This window comes from Poecilia reticulata, chromosome 5, assembly GCF_904066995.2.
Source record: "Poecilia reticulata chromosome 5, P_reticulata-male-v2, whole genome shotgun sequence".
In the NCBI taxonomy this organism is placed as follows: Eukaryota; Metazoa; Chordata; class Actinopteri; order Cyprinodontiformes; family Poeciliidae; genus Poecilia; species Poecilia reticulata.
Genome location: NC_088834.1, coordinates 17678606 through 17704921, shown reverse-complemented (window position 1 = coordinate 17704921; position 26316 = coordinate 17678606). Strand labels below are relative to the sequence as shown.

The following is a 26316-nucleotide window of genomic DNA, read 5'->3' as shown; positions in this document are numbered from 1 at the left end:
TATCGTCATTTCTCCTAGAATAGAGATCACTCGTGTTGCTGTCAGGAGTTTGAAAGCCACGGTTGACAAGAAGAAACTTGCAAGTCCAAAGAGGTTTGTTAAGGTTTGGTGCAGCCATAACAATGCAAAGGAAAACAGAGCATCGTACTTATATTTTTAAACGAATACAAAATGATTAACATTTTTAGTGTATGGCGTCTGGGGTGCAGCTGGCATTACAAAAACAGCAGAGAACAAGTGAGGGCGACTCAAGACTTTGACAGCACGAGTCTTGCATATTGCATGCAAGCACACATGATTCGAATGACTGCATAAGTTTTAGGCTCTTGCATGCCTTGGTGACAGGCTAAGGAGTTAGTCCAATGACTTGAATCAGATGTTGGAGGTAAAAGAGGTTTAAATGTTCAGTCTACTGGCCTTCCAGCACAGAAGTTTCCCATTACCCAGATACCAAGATTTTTAAAAGGCTGCCCCCTTTCATCCATGAGCTTCCACTTAATCCGAGTTGGGATGTGGGGGAAGCAGCCTAAGCTGTGGGACCCAGACTTCCTTCTCCCCAGCTGCTTGGGTCAGTTCCTCTGGGGGAACCTCCAGGCGTTCCCAGGCCAATCAGGAAACATAGTCTCTCCAGCATATCCAGGATCTTTATCTGGGTCTCCTTCTGGTGGGATGTGCATCCCGGGTCGGCTATAAGGCATTTCCAAATGTCCAACTCCAGCATGTTCCATAACAAATAGCTGAAAAGTGAGAAAAATCAAATGGAGAAACTTTTCTTGTACAGTTTTAAGTCGTCTTCTTATCTGCTGAAAGTCTTGCTTCCTTGGTTGTACCAGTTCTTTAAGATGAAACAGTTTTCTTATTAATGTGACTGTGTTATAATAGTTAGTATTCTCTTTTCTGTTCAGGTTTGTAAACTCAATGACTGAGTGAAAACAACTGATGTTTTCTAATTGTTGTAGATTTACAGGAAAGACCAAAATTATTCAAATCCCTGGCTGATGGAGATTAAAATTATATTCACTTGACCAGGAATTTAGCTTTGTTTTGTTTGAGACATTAACCTCAGAATTCAATGTTAAAGGAGGATCAGTATTGACCAAAAAAAAAAATTTTATTTATTGTTGATTAAAATGGTTTGTTGCAAATGAATTTATACCCTCTTGAATAATCCATAAAAAAATCTTTCCTTTTATTTATATTTTCTTTGCATTACAGTTTGCAATTATCAGCAAACACTGATAATTGCTGATCAGTGTTTTGCTTGTTTCCACTTCTATTTTTATAATTTATCTTTTAACAGTGGTACAATAATTATATATATATATATATATATATATATATATATATATTTTTTTTTTAAAAAGCATTAAAAGACAATAAAAACAACTAAACAGTTCTGATATAAAGTATTTGGGCTAATGTGTGCTAAAATCGAGTTCATAAAAGTGAGTGATTAAAAATGTCCAGTGCCTGTGCAGATCTAACATCTGAGGACAGACTGTTCCAAAGTCTGGAACCTGCCACAGAAAAGGGCAGGTTTAAACTTAAATCGCCTCGGGATTTAAGTTTAAACCTCAGGATGGACAATAACAATAGTAATATTGGAGAAAAAGTACACTTTCAACGCAAAGATATTAAAGAATAAAATAATACACAGTACCAAAACACTTCCCTCCTTTTTATACCTTCAGATTCTTCCAGAGAAATGTCGCTACGTAGTGGGCAGCGTCCTGTGCGAGGGCGAAGAGAAACCGGACGAAGAGCTGCTGAAGCTTTACGAGAAGTTTGGCTTCAAGGTGTTTTCTCTGCCGGAAGTGAGCCATGCGGTGACCACCACCTTCCCTTGCACCACCAGTCTCTCCCACGTGCTGGCTGCTCACAGGGTTTATCGGGAACTCGGTTCCTACATTGAGGTAAGATCACACTGAATGTGGCGGGGAGTAGTTTATATTTATCCCACCTATTGCAACATAGAAATCTACCTTTATCATTGAAATACATGTGAAAGTACTCAAGTGATGAGTTTTGCTACTCAAGAACCTTTTTTATGTCCCTTTGTCACAGAAAAAATGTTTGATATTTTATTGCAGTTTATTTATAAATTCTCTTTCCCACCTTTTATCTGTTTTTAGTCCTTCACCTGTAAAGGTGTTTAATTCATCACTTGAGCAAATTAGCTCTGTAGAGCAGATTAAGGATAGATGAAGTGGAGGGCATTGAGGGTACGACTGAGTCCTGGGCTGCATGTCCTCGGGACAGACCTGAAAAAGCTATTGACATTTACTTATGACATTTTCACACATGGATTTATTTAAGGGGCGTCCCGTCAACGTATAATGCTCCTCATTGTATATGTTTATATGTTTTTGAATGTTCCCAACATATCCATCTGTTAACAGGAGATTAAAGTGCCCTTTAGACAAACATCCTAAATCCTACAATTATAATGTGTGAAAAGTTATGATTTTTTTATTTACTTTTTTCCTGAGTCTGACCCACTTCCTCCTTGCAGTACGTTTGCTGGCAGAGAGACTTGTGTCTGAGTGTTTTTCCTTTCTAGTTTACTAAGGCTTTAATATTTCAGCAGCCTTGTACAGTTCTTTGAGTTGCCCACACAAAACCATAAATGATTAGTGCTGTTAATAGCTACTGAAACAAGTCCTTCATCTGTTGTTGTGTTGTACTGAGGATAGTCCAAGGACATAGCCAGTGGCATTGTGGATCAGATGTTGCCACCTCTACCAGCATAACTAATCCATGTGAAAGTGCTGCTGTTCTTAATAGCTGCAGCGTTTTTTTTTTCTTCAAAGGTCCTGCCTTTCATCTTGAGCTCATCCAAGTGTCCTCTGAAGTTACCTGAACTTCACAGCACTCTGATTTTTAGTCATTTCTATTATGTAATTCATATTTGGCTTCACAGACTTTATGGTTCCCTTGGGGAAGTTGCTTGACTTGCTCATGTGAGCACATTTTTTAGTTTTGTGGAAGAAACAGAGCAACAATTTAAAGTAACATTCTCGTCTCAAGCTCAGAACTGCCATCTTTATCCCATCTAATTAGCTTTATAAGCCTCTCCTGAGTTGGGCACTTGTCCTAAAAGTGTGTTTTTAAGTAATTTCTAGCTTAGATTTACCTCAACCTTTTCTTTTTTAGCTAGTAAAAATCATTGTTCATTTTATTCCCTTTTTAATATTTATATATTTTTTTACCTTAAAATGATTAGAACATCAATTGCCTTTTCCAGAAACTCTTATTATTTACACCCAACTTTGTTCTCCCATGATGGGCCCTATAAGGGGGGCTGTTTAATGTGAGAAGGGCTCTGATATTTGATGTTTTGCTGGTTTAACGTTAAAAACCCCTGTCATACTGATGATTGAGACACTGACCGATGGCTTTATAACCATGAGTATTTGCAGATCTTTAGATCCTAAGCTAACTCTCCTGTTTTTGTTTGGCTCAGTCTGTTATCCACGTCTTTAAGGCTCTGTGGAAAACGGGCAGCTTTAGAGGAGCAGGTCAAAGTCGAATATGCGCAGTGACATGGAGCTTCCCTTGGTGTTAAAATTCAGCAGTGCTTCTTTTTCGGCTGTAGTGGTGGTACATAATGACTATGTCAGCTTGGATCTTTTCTAGCATGCACCGCTGTATTATAATGTCACCTTAGGAAAAAAAACACATTTTCACCTTTTTTCTGCTCTGTTCTGCTTTGCTAAGGAAGCACCGGTTCTTCATCTGACCTGCCTTGATGGTTTGAATAGATTTGACATCTGTGCTGTCAATGGACTAATAACACATTAACATCAAGGCAAAACTAAGGAGTGACAAGATTGTTGTGCAGACCAGCTATAGAGGAAGGTCAATAAGTAACGGGGAGTGGGAGAGGCTCGGTATAGTTGTTGCTTAACTCTGCTGGAATATGATCACATGCACTACGTTTATGATTAATTGAACAGATTTGTAGTGTGAGAAACTTTAAAAAGAGGGCAACACTTTTATGAGATGGGTGCAGTCAATTTTACTCCTTTTATATTCCTGTTAGTGGTTCATATCAGACGTTTTTGTTTACTGGTTTAAAAGCTTAACTTTGAAGATCAGGACTGGGAATGTAATGTGGTCTCTAGTGTACAATTACATTTAATACTGCACACCTTATTCCTTTTCTTTTTTTATTGCTGTTACTTTATTCTTGTTTTCCCTGCTGCTGTTAGTGAAATATAGTAAATGTTTTTTTTTTTTTAAGTAATGAAATCTGTCAGTTGTGCATAAGATATATTTTTCAAGATTCTTAGAAAGGTGCGACTAATCACTAAGTTTCATTAATATTGGTTTATATTTCTTTTTAGTACATTTTCAATTAGAAAGTTTTACATTTTTGGGTGATTTAAATTCAGATGTTTTTTGGGGTTTTTTGTCTTTAACATACTGCTTTAAAGATTATTGAAAAATCTGTAATCTGACATCAGTCCTGACAAATTGTTCGCTTATGTTTAGAGGTCATGATTGAAGCAACATGAATATAAGCTGTGGTGACAGAAGAAAACAGAAAATCTGAGTGAGACGAAGTGTCAAAGCGTATGAAATGATCTAGGGAAGACATGTTTGATCCTTAGGAAAGCAACATTTGATCATGCAAAGTATCCGTGCTTACAATCGCTGTGGTGTTATTTCAGGAGCTGGCTGAGACAAAACTGGAATCGTCCCCCTGAGCAGAAACAAGATGAGAGGTTGATAGCTCACATCCATTTAGTAATCCACTTATCTGAATCGAGCTCAAGACATCCTGGAATCCCCTTTTCTTTCATTTCCTTTTCATACTGAGTCTTATCATAATTTCATTTGCCTCGCAGGTTCCACAATTAAAGTATTTCGGTATATTTTTAAATGGCATTTATGGCGTCTCGGAGTGATTATTGTAGGCCACACTGGAGTTTGTATATTGGTTTTGCCTGGCACATCATATTGTATTTTGTAAAATAATCACCCAAAAGCTTTCAGGCCCTTTGAAGTTGTGTTCTGCAAAGATTTTTTTTTTTTCCATTGCTGCGAAACATAAATCATTTTCAAAAATGTACGGAGCCAGCATTTACGTCTTAGCATCTGTTTATGCAGAAATGACATTTTCCTTCAGAAGGTTTTCTCGTTATTTGCAGCGGAAACTTTAAAGGGCATAAATTATCATCGTTATAACTTCTCTTTTTATGCTGTGTTTTGACTCATGGTTCAAGTTGGATATATTCATTTTAATTTCTAACATTGAGAAATATTAAAAAGAGAAGAAAAGAAAACGGCTAAAAACGTAGCAAAAAGTTGCCCAAAATGTGATGGCCTAACAAACAGAGGCATTTAAAAGTGATCTGTCACGTTCCTAGTCCGTCTGTTCTCTCACAGTGGTAAATGATCGCTTGTAACAACAAAATCTGTAATTTAAAATACTTAAACGCATTTAGATCGACAGCGTTTGTCTAGTTCTGACAACATTCTTACTCTTTTATGCACAAACATGAGCAGAGCATGTTCCTCACCAACGAGTCACTGGAATAATCTCTAAATGGGGAGTCATCCATTCAACTAATTCCAGTTAAAGGCTTTATTTCTTCTTTTTTTTGTCAAGAAAGCAATTTATTTCCCCCATTGATGTTCAGCATGGTTGTAGATACTTTGTCACCTTATATAAATGAAATGCATTTTTGGTTTCCAGGGGATGACTTAAAAGTCTCTTTTTGTCTTTAAAAGACAATTGAAAGGCCAATTTTGATTTATGCTTCACACATTTGTTTTTTTGGGCTATAAAATATGATGATATTTGACCATTGAAGCAGGATTGAGAATCAACGGTTGTAGTCAGTAACACAGTCTGCCGCCTCACATCTCTGAACTTCATAAGTTTTTTGGCATTTTAACTTATGCATTTGATGATGCCACCTTACATTCTGAAACAGCTGGGTTGCCATTGATGCTAATGAATGTAAGCGTTTATGGCAGCCTTAGAAACATATTTTGTGCTACAGTTGAAATCTAAAACACTTTCCTGCTCGTCTGTGACAGCGTGTTGATTCGTCGCCTTGGCTTTAATCGTTTATGCAGAAACACCTCCTGCTGAGCTTCTTGTATTACATTATTTAAAAAAAAAAAAAAGACAACGGAAAATTTGTTTTCAGTTGTCAACACTGAGTATTATTTCATGCAGTGGTGCGATTAGTGATTGGCCAGAGGAGTCGTGCTGATTTCAGGTGCATCGACCATGTAAACAAAAACTAAGGTGGCTTTTGCTGTGTTCTGAATGGCTCATTTATGTGAATAGAAGTGTGTCTGTTTTGTCTCGGCAGCCCATCATTTCTGCAGCGTTGTCAATAAGTTTCTCAAAAGCATGGGGAGATTTTTTTATTTGTTTGCCCTTCAACTGTCTTTTGTCAAAGGTTGTTTGTGAGAAATGAATACCTGAATCTGCCTGCTTTTCAGAGAAAAGTAGAAAATAAGAAGTATTTTCTGAATGTTGGGCTTCGTGGCTCCAACAAAAGTTCAAAAAACACTTTTCTAACTTTAAGAAGAGAAGATGAGAGATAAGAGAAGATGCAGCGTGGGCTTGAGCGTTTTTAGAGACGTGCTCTCAGGCTGCGCAGTATACAGCGACTATTTTCTCATCACAGGATCAGTGTGTGCAATATTCATATCACAAAGGACTGTTTACGGTATATTCCAAGTGTTATGAACTTGCATTCAATATTCTAATGTAGTATTTAACCAGTTGGACAGTCTCATGGCAGCAGATGCTCCAGACAGAAATGATGTTGCTCAAAATACTAATGGTTCCAGAGTAATGGAAGCATAGATGAGAAATAGCGGAAAGAAGAAAATATTCAAATTTTACAAGTGATGTAATCACAATATTTACTAATATTATCACCATCTCAGGGTTTCTTTTTTTTCATCATTCAGCATTGTTAAGAAGGCCTTGGATTGGCTCAAACACCTAAGTGATGCACAATATTTGTGCTGTGCATTAAGTGGACTAAGATTTGTTAACACAGTCTGTGAAAAGTATTTGTGTGTTTTTTGTTACACTTATATATTTCAGATCATCAAACAAGTGAAAGAACATAACTTTTGTCATACAGGCGTCTCTGCCTCTCACACTTTGTGCCTTTTGCCATCGAGACGTCACTTCTTATGTAGCATTACTCAAGGTTGTAACATACGGACACAGACATCTTTGACCATTATGTTTTTGTACACTCCTCTTCACATCTCTTGATTTTTATGCTTGTGGGTTCATTTGGCCCCATGTTTTTATTATTATACCACTAAAAGACAATGATGAGCCATTTCAGAGTCAAAGCAGATTTTAATTTAAAATTGTGTGATACACCTGCTGCTCTCACATCCTCAAATGAGGACTTTCAATGTTTCTTTTCTCTCTCTTTCGGTTGATAAGGTTAGAAATGTGAGAAATGATATATTTCCATAGAGTATGTTTTGATGGTTCCTAATTTAGCTTGGCCTGTTTTGCTAGATAGCTCTGCATCACTAACTTTGCCTGAGTTTATCAGGTTTATTGGCATAATAAAAGCCTAGTCTTGCTTCCTGGACATTTCACCTAACCTGGTAAAAATAGGTCCCTTGTGCTACACTTTGCTTCATACAGAGGGTCTGGGCTCTCAGCTGGACTCTGTCCTGGAGGCGTGGACTCTGTTGAAGTTTTAAATTTTACCCAGTTGATGTTTGCCATAAGTAATGCACCAGTTCAACGCTATGAAGCTTACCGGAAGTTTCCTGCACTGTAAACAACCGTCCTTCACTACAAACAAGGAAGTGCCGAGCTGAACGATGTGGCTGTTAATATTAATTTAATATTTAAGCGTGGCGAACACGGGCTGAACGGCTTCGTTATTACTACAGTAATAAAACAGCTCAGAAAATTGACGTAATTGTTCACAACTTCTCTTTCCATTCGCTAATTGGCTCGGTAAAAGAATCTGCTGGAGACGATCCTGGTCAATGGCAGAAAGCCCAAGCTGCTAGAAGCGAGAACTTTTTTTTTACACTGAATTGCACAGGAAAACAATGGCCAGGCTACATTTCACCTACATATTTGTTAAGAAATGTCTTCCAGACCTTTGGCTCCATAGTGCTTATTATTGTCAATGTTTTCACTAGTTACTTGTTTCAGAAATGCTGTCATCCACCTGCTTATGAAGGTAATTTATATCCTTCTCTTCTTTGCAATTGTAGATCCCAGTTTCCATTTACTTCCAAGATCTTAGAGAAGGTGATGGTCGAAGCATCCTGAAATAGTTATTAATCTTTTTCTTTCATCACAATTAGATTACTATAATCCACAAAAAATATATATTTTGGCAAATCCGCTCTAAAACTGTTGCAAATTGTTCAAAATGCTCCTGCCACACTCCTGACAAAATCCTCCACGACTCCAAACTTGACACAAGCTTTATTCGCTTCCAATTTATTTTAGAGGACAATTCATGATTCATCTACTGACTTGAAGAGCTCTTCGAAATCACACACCAGTTGTAGCAGATGGTTTCTGCACCCATAACCTTGGTAGGTCCCTGAGGTTCTAACCAGTCTGCTGATGGCGCCCCAGATGAAGCTGAAAAAAAAAAATCAGACATTAGACTCCTTAACTCTCTTTCTTTCGAAGTTGAGCTCTGCCGTCTCTGTGTTCTCTTTTGAGAGAGAAAACCATTTAGCTATATTTGTGATGATCGGACAAAAAAAAAAAATCCTTTTTGCTGGTTTTTCTCTCCAATAACAGCTTGACATGAAGACAGTATCTGATTGTTGTGATGACACTCTTTACTGCAGCTTTTTAGGAGTGTGTTTCGGAGGAGGTTTTTAAGGGGGGATCTGCAGAGGGTTACTTCCCTTATAACCCTCTTCTATAAAAATAAGTCCTTGTCTGGCCTGCTGTCCAGTGACTAAAGTAAATACTTTAGTCACTGAAAGTCATGTGATGCGATACTTGCGCCACAGGAAACCTGAAAGTAATAGGTCATCAGATAAATGTTCTTACACACTTCTTCTGATTAACTGAGAAAAGCAATGCAACAACGATTCAGAAGTGAATGAAGTTGTCAATAATTGCGGCACCAGAGCAATTATTATGGGATTCTCCCCGAACACTCAATAAATTTACTCAAATTAAAAGTAGATTTTTTTTCTTAATCTATTAGTTTGAGGCAATATGAGATTCATTTGTTTTGAGGTTGTTTTTTTTTTTTGGAGGGGGGAGAGGTTTTTTTTAAAGGTTTTAATAATGGTGCATTTAAAATTATTCCTATTTGTTGTATGGGGATTGTAATTATTGCTGTGTCATATCCTTCTGAATTGGATAGCATAGCATAATTCTGTATGTAAATGCGCTCCGCTTTTGTAACTATTTTTTCCTTTTTTTTTTTTTGAAAGAGGAGAGTATTTAAAAGCTATTTCAGACATCTTTTTCACACCAAGTAGAGAAAGTTGGAAATAAATTATTTTCAACGTGTGCAGCACAGTTTTCCATCTGAGTCCAAGTAAGATAAATGCTCAACTGTCTGTTGCTAAGCGCAGCTTATTACACTACGCAGACGTCTTTATGATTAAAAAGACAGTTTTCAGCATATGGCATCTACTATTTGCCGTGGAAGTACATAGCATTAAGTTTCTGAGTTTGTTGCATAAAGAGAAGCATATTTCTTAACAGTTTGATGATGAGTTCTTGAAAATGTTCTGCCCACTAACAGAACATGCTGTCTTAGCAATGAGAGCACAGGAATACAACTTATTTGTTTATTTATTTTTGACAGTCCAAAAACTTAATTTCAGCTACTGATTAGCCTCGTGTGTGACCCTCTATGGTGATCCAGTGGATCTAGAGTGACCCTTCTTTCATCATGCATTGGGAAAGTTAAACCAGCCCAGATCATGGGAGGATTTGGGTTGTGGTGGTGACAGGACAACACCTCCTTTGATCCTCTCCAGCCCATCTCTACATCTTTAATTCGTCCTTGGCTTAAGGCGTTGACTCTTCTCGCCGCTCTCTGTTCAGCGATTTCTGCGTGGGCTTGTGCAGAATAGCAGGGGCTGAAGCCGCGGCGGCATCAAAGGTGCAGAAAGCAGAGTAAAAGTCGATAAATGAGACGTGTGAGCTGGCAAGGGAGCAGCTGTCCCCGTGACTGATAACTGGATGGAAATTCAGATCGGAGGAGGGACGTACCCCTCCGTGCTCCGGCCTGGACGTGCGCTTTAAAAAAAAAACGGCGAGTTGCAAGTGGATGTGAGAGAAATCTCTGTCGTTATTAATGCTGTCATTCCTCCGCGTTGTTTCCTCCGTCTGTGTTACATTTTTATTGGTTAACTTCAGGTTTTTCTCCTCGGGGGCTCTCAGAAATAATAATCTGAAAATAACAGAGAGCATCCATCCGTAGGTGGGGACAGCCTCTGACCTGCAAGGCTTTATATCATGTGTTTGCACTTAATATGCCTGTTATCTGCTTGGCCTGCCATTTTGCAGTCTGTAGAGGAAACACTTGTCTGTAGATGCTATATTTGGACTCCTAAGACGGTTGTGGCAGTTTTGCCGTGTCTTTTTGTTCTTTTTTATCTCAGATGGGACGAGGCCCAGAGCTGGACTCTTCATAAAATTTCATATTATGTCCACTTTCTTGTTTGCAGTGCCAGACTGTCTGTGTTGGTGGAAAAAAATCATTCCCGGTTTTTCACTTAGAGGCATTTTCTTCATCTGTTGGTGTGCTAAGTGTGATTGTTGCAATAAAACCTTTGTAGTTGAGAGTCTGAGGTGAAAATGTTGGACCTTTAAGGTGGAGACCAGGTTATTGGTATCGAGGTACTCCAATGTTTGTGAAAAGAAATGAGTTGAAAACCACAACAATTTTTATCACAGCATTCCCAAGATTTTGGTAATTTAATTATATTTTGGAGAAAGAGCTAAGTTGACTAGAGCCCAGAGTGGCTCCCCCCCTCCCCCACCTGTTGCTGTGTACTTGCCAGTCAGCTGGCTGGAAGAAGGTTCCTGAAGTTTTCCATTGCTTACAAAGAAAAATACGTAGATTTCACTCGGAAATATTTTTAGTGTGGAAACGAGAACTATGAGCAGCATGTCTATGATAGCAGACCTCACCGCCTAAGTTGTTGTTGTTGAGAAAAATGAGGTAAAATGCAGCTTGATTCACATCAGTATGACTAAACGTAGTAGCCGTTTATTCCAAACCTTTGCATACGCATCTTGTAGAATTAAATCCACAACAAATAAATGTTCTAATATTTAGGTAGTTTTAGTAATTGGTTTATTATTTTGGCTGCTTAGGGATTTCCCCCTCTACATTGTTACTTAATTTCTTGTCCTAATAGCATAGGATTTATAGATCATTGTCTGAATTAAAAAACTCCCTTTCCACAGTCATTTTTGATGGAGGGTTGTAGTCTCATAGTAAATCTTGTTGGTAAGCCTTGAATTTATGATTGTTCTTATTCTAAATATGAGACACGTTGTAAACATTAAAGAACTTCAAGTCCTTAATCAATGTTGTCCTCATTTCATTGGTCTGCAGCTTATATTCTTCGTGACAGTTCAGTGAAGCAGCAAGTTTGGTTGATAACAAGCAGAAGCGTTAGTGATGCTCTCATCGATTATTGCTTCTCCGGGAGACTCCTCTCTGCAGCTCCAGCAGGGCGTCACGCACCACGGTGCCAATTAGACCATGTGTTGGAGCACATTCAGCCAGTGTGTCCACTGTTACATCTGTGACCTGCACATGTGGAGTCATCCGTCTTCTCTCGTCGGAACAAGAACCCTTGTTTGAGTTTTGAAGAAAATTGGCCTCTAACATTTTTCTAACTGGCTCCACTTAAACCCTGCGAGGGGGGTGGTTTTTAGTCACCATTTTTCGCAAATTTAAAGTTTAACACATCAGTACAAAGGATTTTATCATCAGTCATCTCTATGTACATAAATTCATTGTAACCTCTACTCTTAGGTGGAAGACACACATACATGCGCGCCCCAAATCCTATTTGTGTGTGTCGAGTGACTTACTCATCTGATATCTCTGTAAGGTTTACTGACTTGATTTCAGCTCATCACAAGCTGCTATAAGCTGCTAAGTCGGCAAGCACATTTTGGCCTTTAAGCAAAAGTTCATGGCCTTTAAAAAGCAATTCTCTGCAGAAACTTTTTGGCTCAGTCGAAATCTGTCTGTTTGATGTAGCTTACTTTCTAAGAGCGGGTTGTACGGATTAGTCTTATCTGTGTATCATCTTCCTTACACGAGTTTCACAATCCTGTAAACTCGGCTTTAAAGTGGGAGCTGAGAGTTTGGAGGGCAGGTGGGTCCAAACTTTGACTTCATGTATAGAACTAGATTAAACATTGGTAAATACCCACTGCACTTTTGTTCCTAAGCTGTTGGTGTGAAATTCTCACAGTGTTTTTCATAGAATTTCCTCAACGATTTGGAACAAAAATGTCAAAGTTTTTACACTTTAAGCAGAAAACTAACAATTATTCAGTTCAGGTTGGTTCAAAAATACATAACTTATTTCAAAAGGAAATTACATGTTGTTGTAATTCGTATCATCCGAGAATCTTCAACCAAAAATAATGTCCCAAGTTGTGGATAATACTAAGCAAAACGGGGAAAACACAGGAAAACCAACTTACCATCAAGGACTGGACTTGGGCTCTCCTCATCTAGTGCCTCACTGAAACCCTATGATATTATCATCAATTTTTGCACAAGTAAATTTGTAGTAAAAGTGCATGATTTGAAACGCCAATAAAATAATTTTTTTGGCTCAATGTCGTCCAATATCAAGGACTGCAATATTAATATCTGCAAGGCGTGTTTGGAGTGTAATATGTGTAGTAGGCCTTTTTATTCTTCACTTTGAGGCACTGGTCAGATATTATGGCCCTTTTCCAATCTCTAGCATGAACTATTGTTTCTGGCATACCTGCAGTTTTTTGTTTGCTTTTGTGTATTTTTTAAATCTAATTTTCATATGTAGAAGGAGCAGTGTTGACGTCATGACATGTATGTCAGAGAGCATTTCCTATAAGACAGCAGTTTATTAATATTCTGCTACAAAGACAAAAATATTATGGAATTTACATTTTAGACTGTTTTTGTCAATCTATCTGAGAGACTGTTAGGGATATGTTAAATACATATGTAATGTATTTATTATATTTATTTCCTTGAGAATGTAGATTGTTAACTTAAAGACTTCCAATGAGCTACTAGCGTTTGTAAATCCATGATGTTCCAAGACAAACTGTGGTTGAGAGCTCAAAGAGATAAACATAATATTGTGTGTAATTACCATCTAATCTCATTTTCCAACCCAACATAAAACCTGTTCTTGACATTTTTTTCTCTATGTATGCCGATAACTATTTTTTGTGAACGGTAAGCTGCCAAAAAATATTCTTTGATCAGATTTAATGAGAGTCGGACTTGTTTTTTGTGTGTTTTTTTTAAGATTACCAGGATTAATTAAAGAAATGCAGTAATAATTTAGTGCCAGTAAGGAAACCTTTGCTTTTAGCCTTCCTACGTAGATATTTCTGCAAGTTATCTCTCAGTAAATTTTAAGGCTGGTGTCTTATTCATTATTGTGCCAGTATTTACCTCTTAAATCTTTCTTTACACGACTGAATCATTATGCTCGGAAGAGATACTGCAACAAGCAGAAAGCGTGAGGTGGATCATTACTCTGTAATGGAAAAGACTTGGACTATAACAGATCTGAACATATTGATTGCCAGAAAGCTTTAAGCTGAAGTAACTGGCATTAATCTAAGATAGCGGTGTTAAAAATTGATAGTCAGACCCTAATCAATAATAAAAATTAGAAAGTCATTTGCACTGTCAATACCAACCAACCATGCAGCCTTTACCTTCCAGAGAGGATGTAAACTTCACACAGCGGCTCTGCAGACACACACCGCCTCCCCATAACACCTCAACGCTGGCTGACGCCTAACGACTCCGACTGCTGTCGTCACAAGCCGAGAACTAATTCAACATGAATTTCATTGCTCCTATTCATATCGTTCTTTAGATTGCTCTATACTAGTAAGATTTTTTTTTTTTCTTTTCTGCATCATCATCAGCATGTGTGGGTCCAGATGCATGCCATGTATAGGTGCTATAAAACTGTCGCAATGTCTTTTCCAACACCATAAAAATAATAGAAAATGAACATGGCTCTGCTGTCTTCATAACATCGGTCTGCCGGTGCTGAAAACGCTGCTTTCTGCTCCTCTCACTTCACAGCCCCTTCAATATTTAGAAATTGTCTTCCATTCAGAAGAAGCAAATTGATCCAATTAAAATATGTCTTCAAACCGAACTGTATGCGGAGTTATTGGGATTCGCCCGTGCGCGCAGTGTCATGCAAGGACGCTCATTGTACTTTGTTTATTATTTAGAAAAAAAAATAAAATTGTCATTTTAAATTATTTCAAGGTCAGAAGAATCATGTCCAGGGGATCAAATGATTACCGCCCCTCAGTCTGTCACTTATTCTGCCTCAGAAGTTATTACGTTAAAAAGGGCCGTTTCAGATGCCACTGCAGGGTGCGTAAAGGATGAATTTGTTCCAGATTTCTTAAAAGGATGCTTATCTATACAGTCAATCCTCTGCTTCTGTGGTTCTTTAGGATTCCCGGAGACCCACGAATACATCAGATTTTTAAAGTAGCTTTTTTTTTTTTTTTACCTTGATTTATTTATTTTTTAATAACCATTACAATAATGCAAGGCTCTGTGTCTCAGAGTTTGTGAATCTGTATTTCAGTGGATGCATACCAAGATGCCGGACTTATGTAAAGTAGCCACACAGACAAACTCTGGCCTTTGGGCATTTCCGTCCTGAAAGAAAGAGCTGAGAATAACATGATGTTGGGAGATGGAGCGTGCAGTTTGTGTGGAAATATTCTGCCAACACTGGGGGCACTGGTGGGGGCTCTGTACATGCAATTTGTTTGTCACTGATCTTGTCATATTGTTGTGTTGTACTCCTTACAAATACACCCTTTATGCAAAATTCAAAATGTCTCTTTGAGGATGTGTTATTTAAAGCTGAAATATATCCAGAGGCAATCCGGACATACGATCTTCAACCTTTTTATGTTAGTCGCAAGCTTGAGATACTTGAGAGGACAAATCTAAAATGTGAGTTGGTACCAAGCTGCTGACTTCAATCCACTTTAACAAGCTTTGATGATTCTTAGACGACACAGTAAAATAGACATGTTTGACCTTTTCTTTTGCATAACTTGGTTGAAGCATATATTAAATTTCGGTCAATATCAAATAGCGATAAAAACATGACTTCTTTACGAAAGCAAAAGCATGTAAACCTTTTGGAGCAAAATACTACTTGACTGAACCGAACATTTTGATTCCTCATACATGGAAGGACTCCCACACCTTTTATAAGTTCTGCTTTTTATATTTGTGGAAAAAAATCTAATGTTTAGTGAATACTTGAACATAACCAAAGTATCATAACAGTATCTGCAATAAAGGCGTTGATACTAGACCAACACCTTTATTGCAGATACTGTCTGCTCCAGAGAATGTGGCCATTATCGACCATCATTTAGACGAGCAGTTATGTAGTTCCATCCATCCACAATGAACTACTTGAAAGCAAATCTATATCAAAGCTGAATTGGATCTCGAATGAAACGAGGACAGATTGTAGAAGTTTTACAGATGCAACACAAAATCCTCTCTGATAAAACTCAAGCCTCCATCCTCTTTCATACCTCCAAATGCTACCTTGGTGCCCACCTGCAGCTCTGTCCTCATAAGAGGAAATGCAAAGCTTCAAAGATGGAGGGCTCCTGTCTGCAGCAGATGCAGCCTTGTCCCATGTGAAGGCAATTGTTGGATTCCTTTTGTACCTCTGCGTACATCCTCCGTTCGTCCCTCGTGGCTTCATAGTGCAGATGCTTTTGAACCTGTGGTTATATTGTCTAACCTTCACAGAAAAGACTACTTGTTTTTCTTTAAATTATATCTAAAGGGGAAAACGGGAAAGATAAAGTCGCCTGATCTGACAGTGTTTGAGAAAAATAGTGGAAATTTATAACATGCACACCTACATGGTAACATAGATGCATAGTGCACAGTGGTTTTAACACAGATTAACACTGTTGTTAATCAGCTCTTTACTGCAATATTTCCATAATGGATAAATTGGTTTGGTTGCAGTGCAGTTTGTATGAATATTCCCTTAAAAGAATAGTGAGTTGCAAACATATTCATCCTCTTGAACTTTTTCCACCTTTTGTCACATTACAAACACAAATGTAAATGTTTTTTTTCCAAAGTGAAAAGAAAATGTTTCATGGTATTCATTTTTCAATTATTATCACAAGTAAACTTGAAATGTGTAGCATTAATCTCTATCTGGTCCCTCAGAGTCGCAATTTTGCATAACCATCTTTATTTGGAGGCTCAACAGCTTTGCTCGTCTATAGAATTTTTATTTATTTATTTTTTTTATAAAACCATTTAAGCTCAGTCTGTTTGGATGGAGAGCACTGGTGAACATACATTTTCAAGTCTTGCCACAAATCTTCAGGTAGATTTGGGTCCAGATTTTGACTGGTAGCATATATATATGTCTAATCTGAACTATTTCATTGTAGCTCTTGCTGGATGGTGGGGGTCTGAGTCCTGCTGGAAGGTGGAGCGACTACCTGCGTCTTTACTCTTTTGGCGCCTGTCAGAGGTTTTATTCCAGGTCTGATCTGTTTTTAGCTCTATCTATTGTCTCAACTCTGACCAGCTTCTTGATGCAGAAAGGTAGAGAGTAATTTAAAGTTACTCTCTACTTGAGAGAGTAACTTTATCCCCTAACATGGGGAACTTTAAGCTGGGTTTTTTTTTGTTTAACATTGGCTTTCTTATGCCACTCCTCCATTAATGCCAGCATTGTAGAGCACACCACTAACAGTTGTACTGTTCTTCCCTCTGAGCTGTGTCACAATACTCCTCTTCCTGACTTACCATGGGCCTCTGGTCTGCTTCTTTGATTAATGCTGATTATCAGCTTGCTGCTGTCACCTTTCAGACTGTGGAAGGTGTTTTATATGAAAGCCTCCACACGTTCTCTTCAGTTATTAGATTCAGCTCATGACGGGGCCATAAGGTTTATAAAGCAGACCTAAACATCTTACCCATGATTGCACTTTGTGTTCTTTAGTTAAATAGCCATTTGTTTACACATGCAGAGTTTTCCGTTGTTGCACTTTTATCTACAAATCATTTATTGGCTTGTTTCGCATATATATTCAAATGCCAGTCACAACTTTTTATCTTTTATCTTGTGTTGGTCTATCACATAAATCCTGTAAAAAAAACAAACAAAAAACTTTAAAATTTGTGTTTCTGACAAAATCTGAAGATATTCAAGGGTTGTAAATACTTTTCTAAGGCACTCTATGTACTTAAAGTATATATGTATATATATATTGTCTTGTGCACTGACTTAGTGGCTCATGCATCATCTTGTTTCATGCACGTCAGTGTGAGGTGTGGAGCGCATGACATGAGTGTTGATTTGAATTCAACACTCACTTTGCACGTGAAAATGAGCTTGTAGCAGCTAATGAACTGGTACAAACACACAACTAGGCATCACTCAAGTTTCAACTACTGCAATAATATCAACAGCAAAATATAAATACTATAGTTATGCATCAAACGTAGCTGTGCTACAAAAATGAAGGTGCTTGTTTCTGCGAGTGAATTAACCGGACCGAAACGCTGGTGTCGGTGAGAGTCACACTGTCCAGGTCACTAGACAATCTTGCAGTCAACACATGGAAAAAGTAGCACATTTACACTTGCATTCACGCCTACAGACAAGTTTTCACTTCACCCAACTTTGCACCCACGGGGAACTCACACACTCATGGGTCGAAGGCCTTGCACAAGTCACATTTACATGGGTCCAAGTCCTCCAGAGACACATAGAGATGAGCAGTTTTATTGGGCCAAACTGTGTGTAACAGTGGGTCAGTGATCACGAGACTCTAGCCCTGTCCAGAGCATGTGGATTATTTTAAAGATTGCTTTAGCTCTCTTGTCAATGTCACAAGATCTTGAGAAAATATTTTATGCGTCTGGTGATATAAGTAAGTGTGAAATTGCATATTTTACTAATGTCTTTGGTCAGCACACCTCGGGATTAAATTCATTGCTCATCCAAGAAAAAGTTGTTGTTTTTGTTCCTGTTCTTACTGCATGTAATACATTAATAAATCAGAATATTTGCACCCCAACACCACTGCAGAATATCACATTCTGAATAACAATAGCAGAGAAAACAATTTCAATGTTAAACATGCACAGCAAGTCATCCTCATTAAAGAAAATGAGACATCAGTGGTTTGTATTATAGAGCATGGAGAATTGCTTCGTAGCTGCAAATATAGATTTTTCTTTTCTTCTTCTCCCGTTTCTCCCTGTGGGGCCGGTCCATGTGGTTGAATACTTGCTTTGATTAACGATCAGAGACAGAAGCCATTAATATTTTGTTCTAATACGTCAGATACTTAAATAAAGGCTTTATTGTTTTCATTCATCATTTACAGCTCTGTGTGGATTTTTCTGACGTTTGTGTTCAATCAGAGGAGAAAATCTGATATTTTTAAAACAAAATACGGAACAATCAAATTTTTTTTGTTTGGACTAAAATTCACAGGGGAAAAGCTCGTTTGCATTTTTCTCATGTTTATTTACTTGTAATTTAACAAAAACTGTGTCGCTCTACTTGAACTGAGAAACAGTATTTGACTATATAAAATATGTGTTTATTTTGATCCGATTCCTTTTTGTCTTGAATTTTAAATAAAAACAGTTATTGTTCTCCTCATTTGAATAATTTACATGACATAGATTGATTAATCTTTAAACCATTTTTACATACATTCAATGCGTTTAAAAAAAATAAAAAAAATAAATATTTGCGCAAGACATAAAAATACAGTCAAACCACTTTAAGCATGTCTTTTGCCGCCTGTCCTTCCATGAAGCTTCTTCTGCATCTCACCTGTTTGTGATGCTGCTGAAGGCACGCTTACGAGATGAAGGATGTTGATGAAGAAACCGTGTCGACAGCATCTCTGCTCTACATTTAGCATCTCCTAACAAGAAGGCGGTGAGCTCTTGGGAGGAGACAAGGACTCGGATATGTTTATTTGTGGACCCAGTGAACCATGCATGTCCATGAGGACGTGTGGATAAGAAGGTTGGAGGAAGGGTTTATGACATACGCTTGCATGAATTTATGTCAGCTTGCGTGGGCGTGCGTGTGCCTGTGGGTACGTGTGTGTGTGTGCATGTCATTGTTGAGCAGTAGAAATCACGTTTTCCATGTCACCAAGTATGCATGGAATAAAACGGGCCTCCGTGTTGCGTGCGAGCTCCTCAACTAGATTAGAGCAGTAAATTGATTGTAAGCGTGCAGTTGTCTGTATCGGAAAGTGCCAGTGATTGTGGAGGCGGGTGAGCGTGCTGGCACCTAATTTGATCACTCAGTAGCTAATGCAATCTGCATTACGGCAGCTATTGCAGATCGGGATAATGTGCCAATAGGGCCAAAAGATTTTATTGACTTCCTGAGGCTGACTGTGTTCATTAAATACAAGAAGCATCCTAATTGCAAATGCAATGACAGAAAAAAATCATCTGTGCAACATTTTACTGTTGAAATTATGAAATAAAACGCAACAGCCCCGACTTGTCGAGACATGGCCTCCACTAGACTGCTGAAGGTGAACTCTGTTATCTGGCAACAACATGTCATCACTGGTGTGGCAGTATTTCAGATATTTAAAACAAACAAACAAACAAGCAAACAAACAAAAAAACCTAATCAATAATTATGAATATCAACTGATATGAACTGCTAACATCTTGATACGTTTGTCAGTCATATCGTCTAATGCCTGCAACATTAAATACAGGTCAGGCATATTGAATTTGAATTTATAGTATTTGGGTTTGCAAGTTTTCGAAGTTAATATTTTGACTTCAGAAACCCCCCAGTAATCTGTCTATGTCTGAACTCCGATGGCCTTATTACTATGGCATATTAGTTTAAAAAAAAACAAAAAAAACAAAATGTTAATGTAATAAAATGGTAGAAATATTTGTCTGAGTCAAATGTTCAGACTAGTGTGTTTTTTCTAAGCCATTTGGATCACCCTAAAACTCCCTTCTTTGTTTCAGACCTGGTTGTTTGCCATTGATGGCACCGTCTTTCAGTCTTTCGGTCTTTCGGACATCAAATTACCCACATGTTCACCATGTATCACTTTATTTCTAAAGCACACATTTAAACAACTATGTTTCTGCTGGTTTTATAGAAAGACCGTAAAACTGCTGAAATACACACCCTTTTGGCTATTTACTTCAAACCCAACTGTTCATTCTGTCGGGTTTTTCCATCTTAGGCTAATTACATCATAGAATGAGCTGCATATCGATGTAACTTTCCTGCTGAATACAGACCGACCTCTTATGAAATTTGAAGAAAGCGAGAGCTAGTTATAATGGCGATAAAGGTAGTGCCTGTCCTCTGTCCACTTCCATTATCTAATGTCCCACTCATTTTTTAACCCAAATGCCAAATTAGCATGCCTGAGACTCCGTCCCACAGGTATCACGCTGACAGCTCTCACACCTGCACCGGGAATATGGATCTTCTATTCACACCGAGCGGCAGCTTCCATCATGGTTTATGCATTTCAGCCCTCTGCACAGATCTTTAGGAGCGCTCATTCACATAGCCACTGGCATGCGGTGGAAAATGTGTCATGTTGGAGCGGTCTGTTCAGAATAATACATTTGGGTCTCAGGCTCCAGTTTGGTGAATGGTAGAGGGAATATTTAAAGCTCTAAGCTGCACAACCGTTGCCAATTATTATGATGTATCTACAGTATATTTGTACTGTAGATAAATGATGCTATCTGATGATGTTTGATGGCTCATGTAAAAGCACATTTCATGCACCGGATCACTTCAGTTTATTACAATGTATAACAACTCACAAAGAAAGCCTTTGTTCCCGAGAGCCGACTGAAAGCCGCAGTTCATCCTTCATCTTTGAGAGCTTCAGCTCCACTATCAAAGGCCAGACATGGTGAGTTCAGCAGGAACATCCACCTGCAGTCTCACCCAAAGCCTTTTGACAGGTTTTTTTTCCCTTTTTTTGACCTTTTGGCATTTTTATTTTGTCTAGACACATCAAAAATTAAAGATTAGTAGATTCATATCATCTCCCAATATGTTACTGTACAGCTGTAGATGAATGTGAAAATAGTTCTCGTATATTTTCCCGTAAGAGCTTCTTGATTTATTAGACTTAAAAAATATATATAATTTTCTACATTTTTGATTTTGTTTGTAGAAGTTTCATAAAGTTACGCTACATAACTGGAACTCCTCAGAGGAAATTTTAGTTTGCGCACAGCTGTCCAAATATATCCTGAGGAAATACACAGCTTAACACATGGAGAAGCGGTTTACTCTACCCAGGCCAATTCTTTTGGGCCTGGATGAATCTCCTCCAGCTCCTCTCTATGGCTTGTGCCCTTTTGGCAAAGCTACAAGGTAGTCCCAGCTGCTGTGGGAGTGTGTTTACTGTTTGTTGTGTGTTATTGCATTTAGTATATGTTGCCGCTTTAAAGGTAAAGAAGGAATATTTGAGTAGTAGCTTTTTTTATGCCTGGAGTTCACATAGGTTTTTCTCAAATTCATTTAGAGAAGGACCATTGAGCAGCCACAGAAACATACAGCGGTTGGTGCTGCTCCTCTTTATAGATCATCATGATTATTCCTGATGAAAACTCATCTGCTTAGGCTAGAATGTGATTAAAAGCAGATGCGGCACAACGGTTGTGTCAGCAATACGAACAAGAGTGTCATTAGATAGATGACTTTTTTGTGCCTAATGGCGTTATAAACTAAATTAGACCGTATTGTATTGTAATGTATGTCATTAAAATTAAATCTAGCAGTATGATGGATCTTTTTGCTCTGACCTGATTATATATTTATAGACATGAATTGGACCTTCTTGTCATTTGAAGAGCCTGGAGATGACATTTACCCTCAAATGGCACGAGATAGATAAACCCAGTTTAATTTAATTTAGGACACATCTTCTTAAGAAATTAAATTGTGTGCTACTTTAAAACATTACATTAAATTTTATTGACTAGGAAAGGCTTTGGCTGTGGTTAGATTTAAATTTTTTATTTTTTTTTGCAGGGAATGAATGTAAGACATGAATCAGAAGGGCCCTGTAGGTAGAATTGACCTAAAGATAGCCCTCAACTAATTTATAAGATGTGTGCCAAAGAGAAGATAAACACTTGACTGTTCCTTTTAGCTGCACATGTCCCTGGCAATGATGTTAAATCATTTAGCTGTGGAAGGAGAGTGGGAGTGGGGAAGGCTTCTCCTCTAAAGGGCAGAAGCGGTATTTCAGCGTTCTGCATGCCACAAGTTATAGATCAGCAATCTACGGCACAACCTTTTCTACCCTCATCTCCCCTTTACCACCCTTTATAGATCCGGTTTTACTGCAGAAAATGTAATCCGTATCGGCCCGTCTTCTCTCCCCAACCCGGCTCTAATTTTCTTGTTTGTCCACAGGGGGCTGGCAATATTAGGAGTGGGAGGAAAGGTTAATGTTGCAGTGAAATGATGTCAAAATGCAGGGTCGAGGTCAAACAGGCCTGTGAGCCCCCTGAGAAACAAATGATTAAAATTTGTGTTTTCACTTTTGATCTGCCTCGTATGAACTGTGACTGGCTTGCCTGTGTGCATACAGAAGCTTAATCCAACATGAGTGAGACGGGTATAAATGCAACAGAGTAAAAACAGCTAACCGTAATAACCCTCTAGGAGTTTAAGGATTTTATTCCGTAAAGCACTCGTCTTCATCCAGCCAATCCTGTGAGTCCGATCCGCACGCGTGGCCAAGCTCTCAACACGATCTGATGAATAGATAACATTTTTGACAAGTTAAAGTGATTAAACATTTATGCGCCCCATATATATATATATATCCAGGGTCGTATGTGGTTACGCAGTCGAAGTTGTAGAAGTTCAAGAATGGACTAAATCCAGACGAGTCTCCTGCACACGTGATCAGAATCAGAATCAGAGGGGTTTGAAGATGAATTAATTTAATGTACAAGCTTGCGCCACAAAGTGAATATGTTATAACTGATAAAATGCTTCAGACAAACCTAGCCTTCTGACTCTGAGTGTTCATTCCTCTGTGAGCTGAAGAGAAGACTGCCAAGGGGGCAACTCAATTTATTAATGCCATTCAGTAAGCTGTCGCTCAGAGGAACAGGCCAAAGCAGGGCAGGGTGTGAAATGCCATAAACATCTTCATGGCACTGGGTGGTCTGCTGAGCAGGATGGCAAAAGGGTGATGGGATGCACCCGGGTGCAGCGAAGAGTGCCAAATGAACAGAGGACTGAGGAGCGCACATTTCTGTCTAAACCACTAGGCCGCTAAGCAGTCTCCTCTCTGGTCTCCGGTGTGTATATTTATGGATTCTTATATGTATGGCTTATGGCATGCACTGTAGCTAACCTACTAAATTCATGCCTGAAGGAGCACACATAGTTTTTTTTCCTTTTTTTCTGCAGCAGGATACCAGTCATCTGTACTGAAGATCACACAGGAGTATGGCAGAGGCAGAGGAAAAAGAAAGTGGATATCAGAAATATTAGGAACAGGGCAATAAATAAATAAAAAAAAACAGTGTTTGTGTGTCTTTTATAACAAGACTCACATGCCTTAATGTACACTAACAAAATTAATTGCACAGTTTTGTCCAGAGTGAAATTCTTAAGATAACCAGATTTTAATCACAAAGTCTGTCCTATAGCTGTCGCCTTGCCGTCTACCAAGTTAATGAATAATGGTGGTTTCACATCTGGCTATTCTGGAAAAATTGGCTTGATTGTGAGATGAATGTTATAAAGATTCAAGCCTTTCTTTCACCATACAATTTTGGGAACAGACCAACTTCTCAGACAAAGTCATACAATTAAAACAGCTGCCTGTCTCCAGCAGACAGTGAGAGCAGGCCAGGTGTTCTTACTTGAGGGAAACCTGCAGAGACCAGCTGAACTAACAGGCCCTGTTTTTGGACTAACGGGTCCTGTTTTTGGACCAAAAGGTCCTTTTTTAGACTAACAGGTCCTGTTTTTGGGCCAACAGGTCCTGTTTTTGGACTGTGGGTGACCTGTTGTGAGTTGTCATGGAGTAAAATGAAATTCTTAGAAAGGATTTTGTTCCTTGAAGCATTTGTATTCACCCAACCAATTCTGTGTCTGATCGGCCAATCTTTCAACATAATCTGTTGAAAATGACACCTACTGATGTGTAGGTGTCATATTAGTAGTGCACGCACTGCTAATCTGGTGGACCTTTTGCCATGAAGTATTACCATATGACTAGGACAGGGTTAACCGAATCTAGCAGTGGAGGAGAACACAGATGTAAAAGCGTAAATTTAATTTTAGAATAAAAGTTCTGATTGCAAGCATACAGATTCATTATTTATCTTTATTTCCTCAGTCCTTCAACGTGTAAATAAGCAGATTTAAGTTAGCATACACTGGTGTTGTTGAATAGTGGTGCACTGTAAGCATCTGTTTAACAACTCACACACTGTTTCTGTTTGTTTACCACTCATAGTAGTGCTTAATGAGCCAGAAACCAGCGAGCTGAAATATTTAGCTGTAGTTGCTTAAAACGTACACATTTTGTTTAGTTTTTCTCATTCGCTTTACTGAGAAGTTGAATTTGTAATTAGACTTATGTTCAGGTTTCTGAACGCACACATGTCACAGTGTTGCATTTGATAGGACGCCGGCTTATTTGCGCTGGATTAACGACAACACCTGACAGCGTTGTTCCACCACAGATCGGAGCAGAACAGTCTGATGTCTTGTCATTTATCTTCCCGATGGAACCAGCAGAGCCTCAGCAATGAGGGGATAGTCTCGTATTGCTGCTCTGTCCCCCGAGACTTGTTGGAAGAATATTGTTCTCCGTGTTGGGGGTTTGCTTTTATATTTTACATCTGGCTGAAAATGAAGATAAATAGTTTTGATGCTTTATGTGGCGAGCAGGGAACAAATTTACATTTTCTCCTTTCCCTTATTTATTTGCATATAAGCAAATTTTCCGTGCTCATTTGCCCACGGGCGGCTGAAACGAATGTGTTTTTGTTTACTTTTCTGTTGATGCCCTGCTCGTTAATAATAAAGCAGCAATTTAAATGAGCACTTATGTTTATGGCTCACTGTGAAGTTGCTCTTGTTCAAATAATGCCGGCTGGAGGTTTAGTGTTTGTTCTTGTTTTTCCATCTCTTGTCTTTCTGTAGAATATTTCTATGTAATGATGTTATGAGTAAGGCAGCACATTTAGAGTGAATCCTCTGGAAAGAGGGGGGGGGAATTTGCGAAACATCAATTTTGCATGGAGTTCCCTACGTTATTTTATAATATTTTACAGATTTTTGGCAGCAAAAATCCGGGTTTGTAAATAATTTGAAACGTTGCCTCACTTTTGTGGTATTCATAATGTATTCTCTGTTACAAATCCGTTTAGCACAATTATGCACTTTGAAGCAAATCTTGCTGTGTGAACATTAGCTAGAAGAATGGTATTTCTGCAAGCTAATGTGGACACATCTGTTTGTACTTTGTTAGGATACATTTAAAACTTTTAGTTGTTTGTGAAGAAGCTACAGATTTTGCTTGATCTCATAGTTAAATAATTTCCCCCTGATGTGCAAAGCTGTGCACATTTATTTCCACTCAGTCTCATAACCAACCCCCCTTAAAAATACATTCCTCAGAATGTTAAATATTATGCAAGACCAATTTTTTTTCATATTAAAGTGTTATTTTCATATTATGGCTGTACAAACATGAGAAGCACTGCAGACAATACGCAATCTAGTCCTGAGTAAATATTTCTCAGAAGATTTAGAAGTGACGCCTTGTTTACCCCCCGCACCCCTCCAAAAGGAAAGATTAAGAAAGATTATGTAAAAACACCCACCTTTTTCAAACGAGTGGGTGACAGAAAGGTGGACACTTTAGCGCAGACATTATCACTCGTGGCATTTCTACTTCTTATTTGATTTTGCTCTTTTGAGACGACTCCCATGCTTCAGAGAACATTTGGCAGGCTCTCTTCACTTCCCCCACATCTTCTGCAAGCCCTCAGA

The 26316-nt window shown here is 38.4% G+C and overlaps 1 protein-coding gene across 1 annotated transcript in view; it reads left to right on the top strand.

Moving 5' to 3' along the window:
* tex264a (testis expressed 264, ER-phagy receptor a) overlaps positions 1 to 26316 on the top strand; it is a 74955-nt gene that overhangs the window by 14168 nt on the left and 34471 nt on the right. Inside the window, exon 2 of the mRNA XM_008409856.3 lies at positions 1692 to 1913. Coding sequence (XP_008408078.1) covers positions 1692 to 1913 — 222 coding nt within the window. The remainder of the gene's footprint in view (positions 1 to 1691; positions 1914 to 26316) is intronic.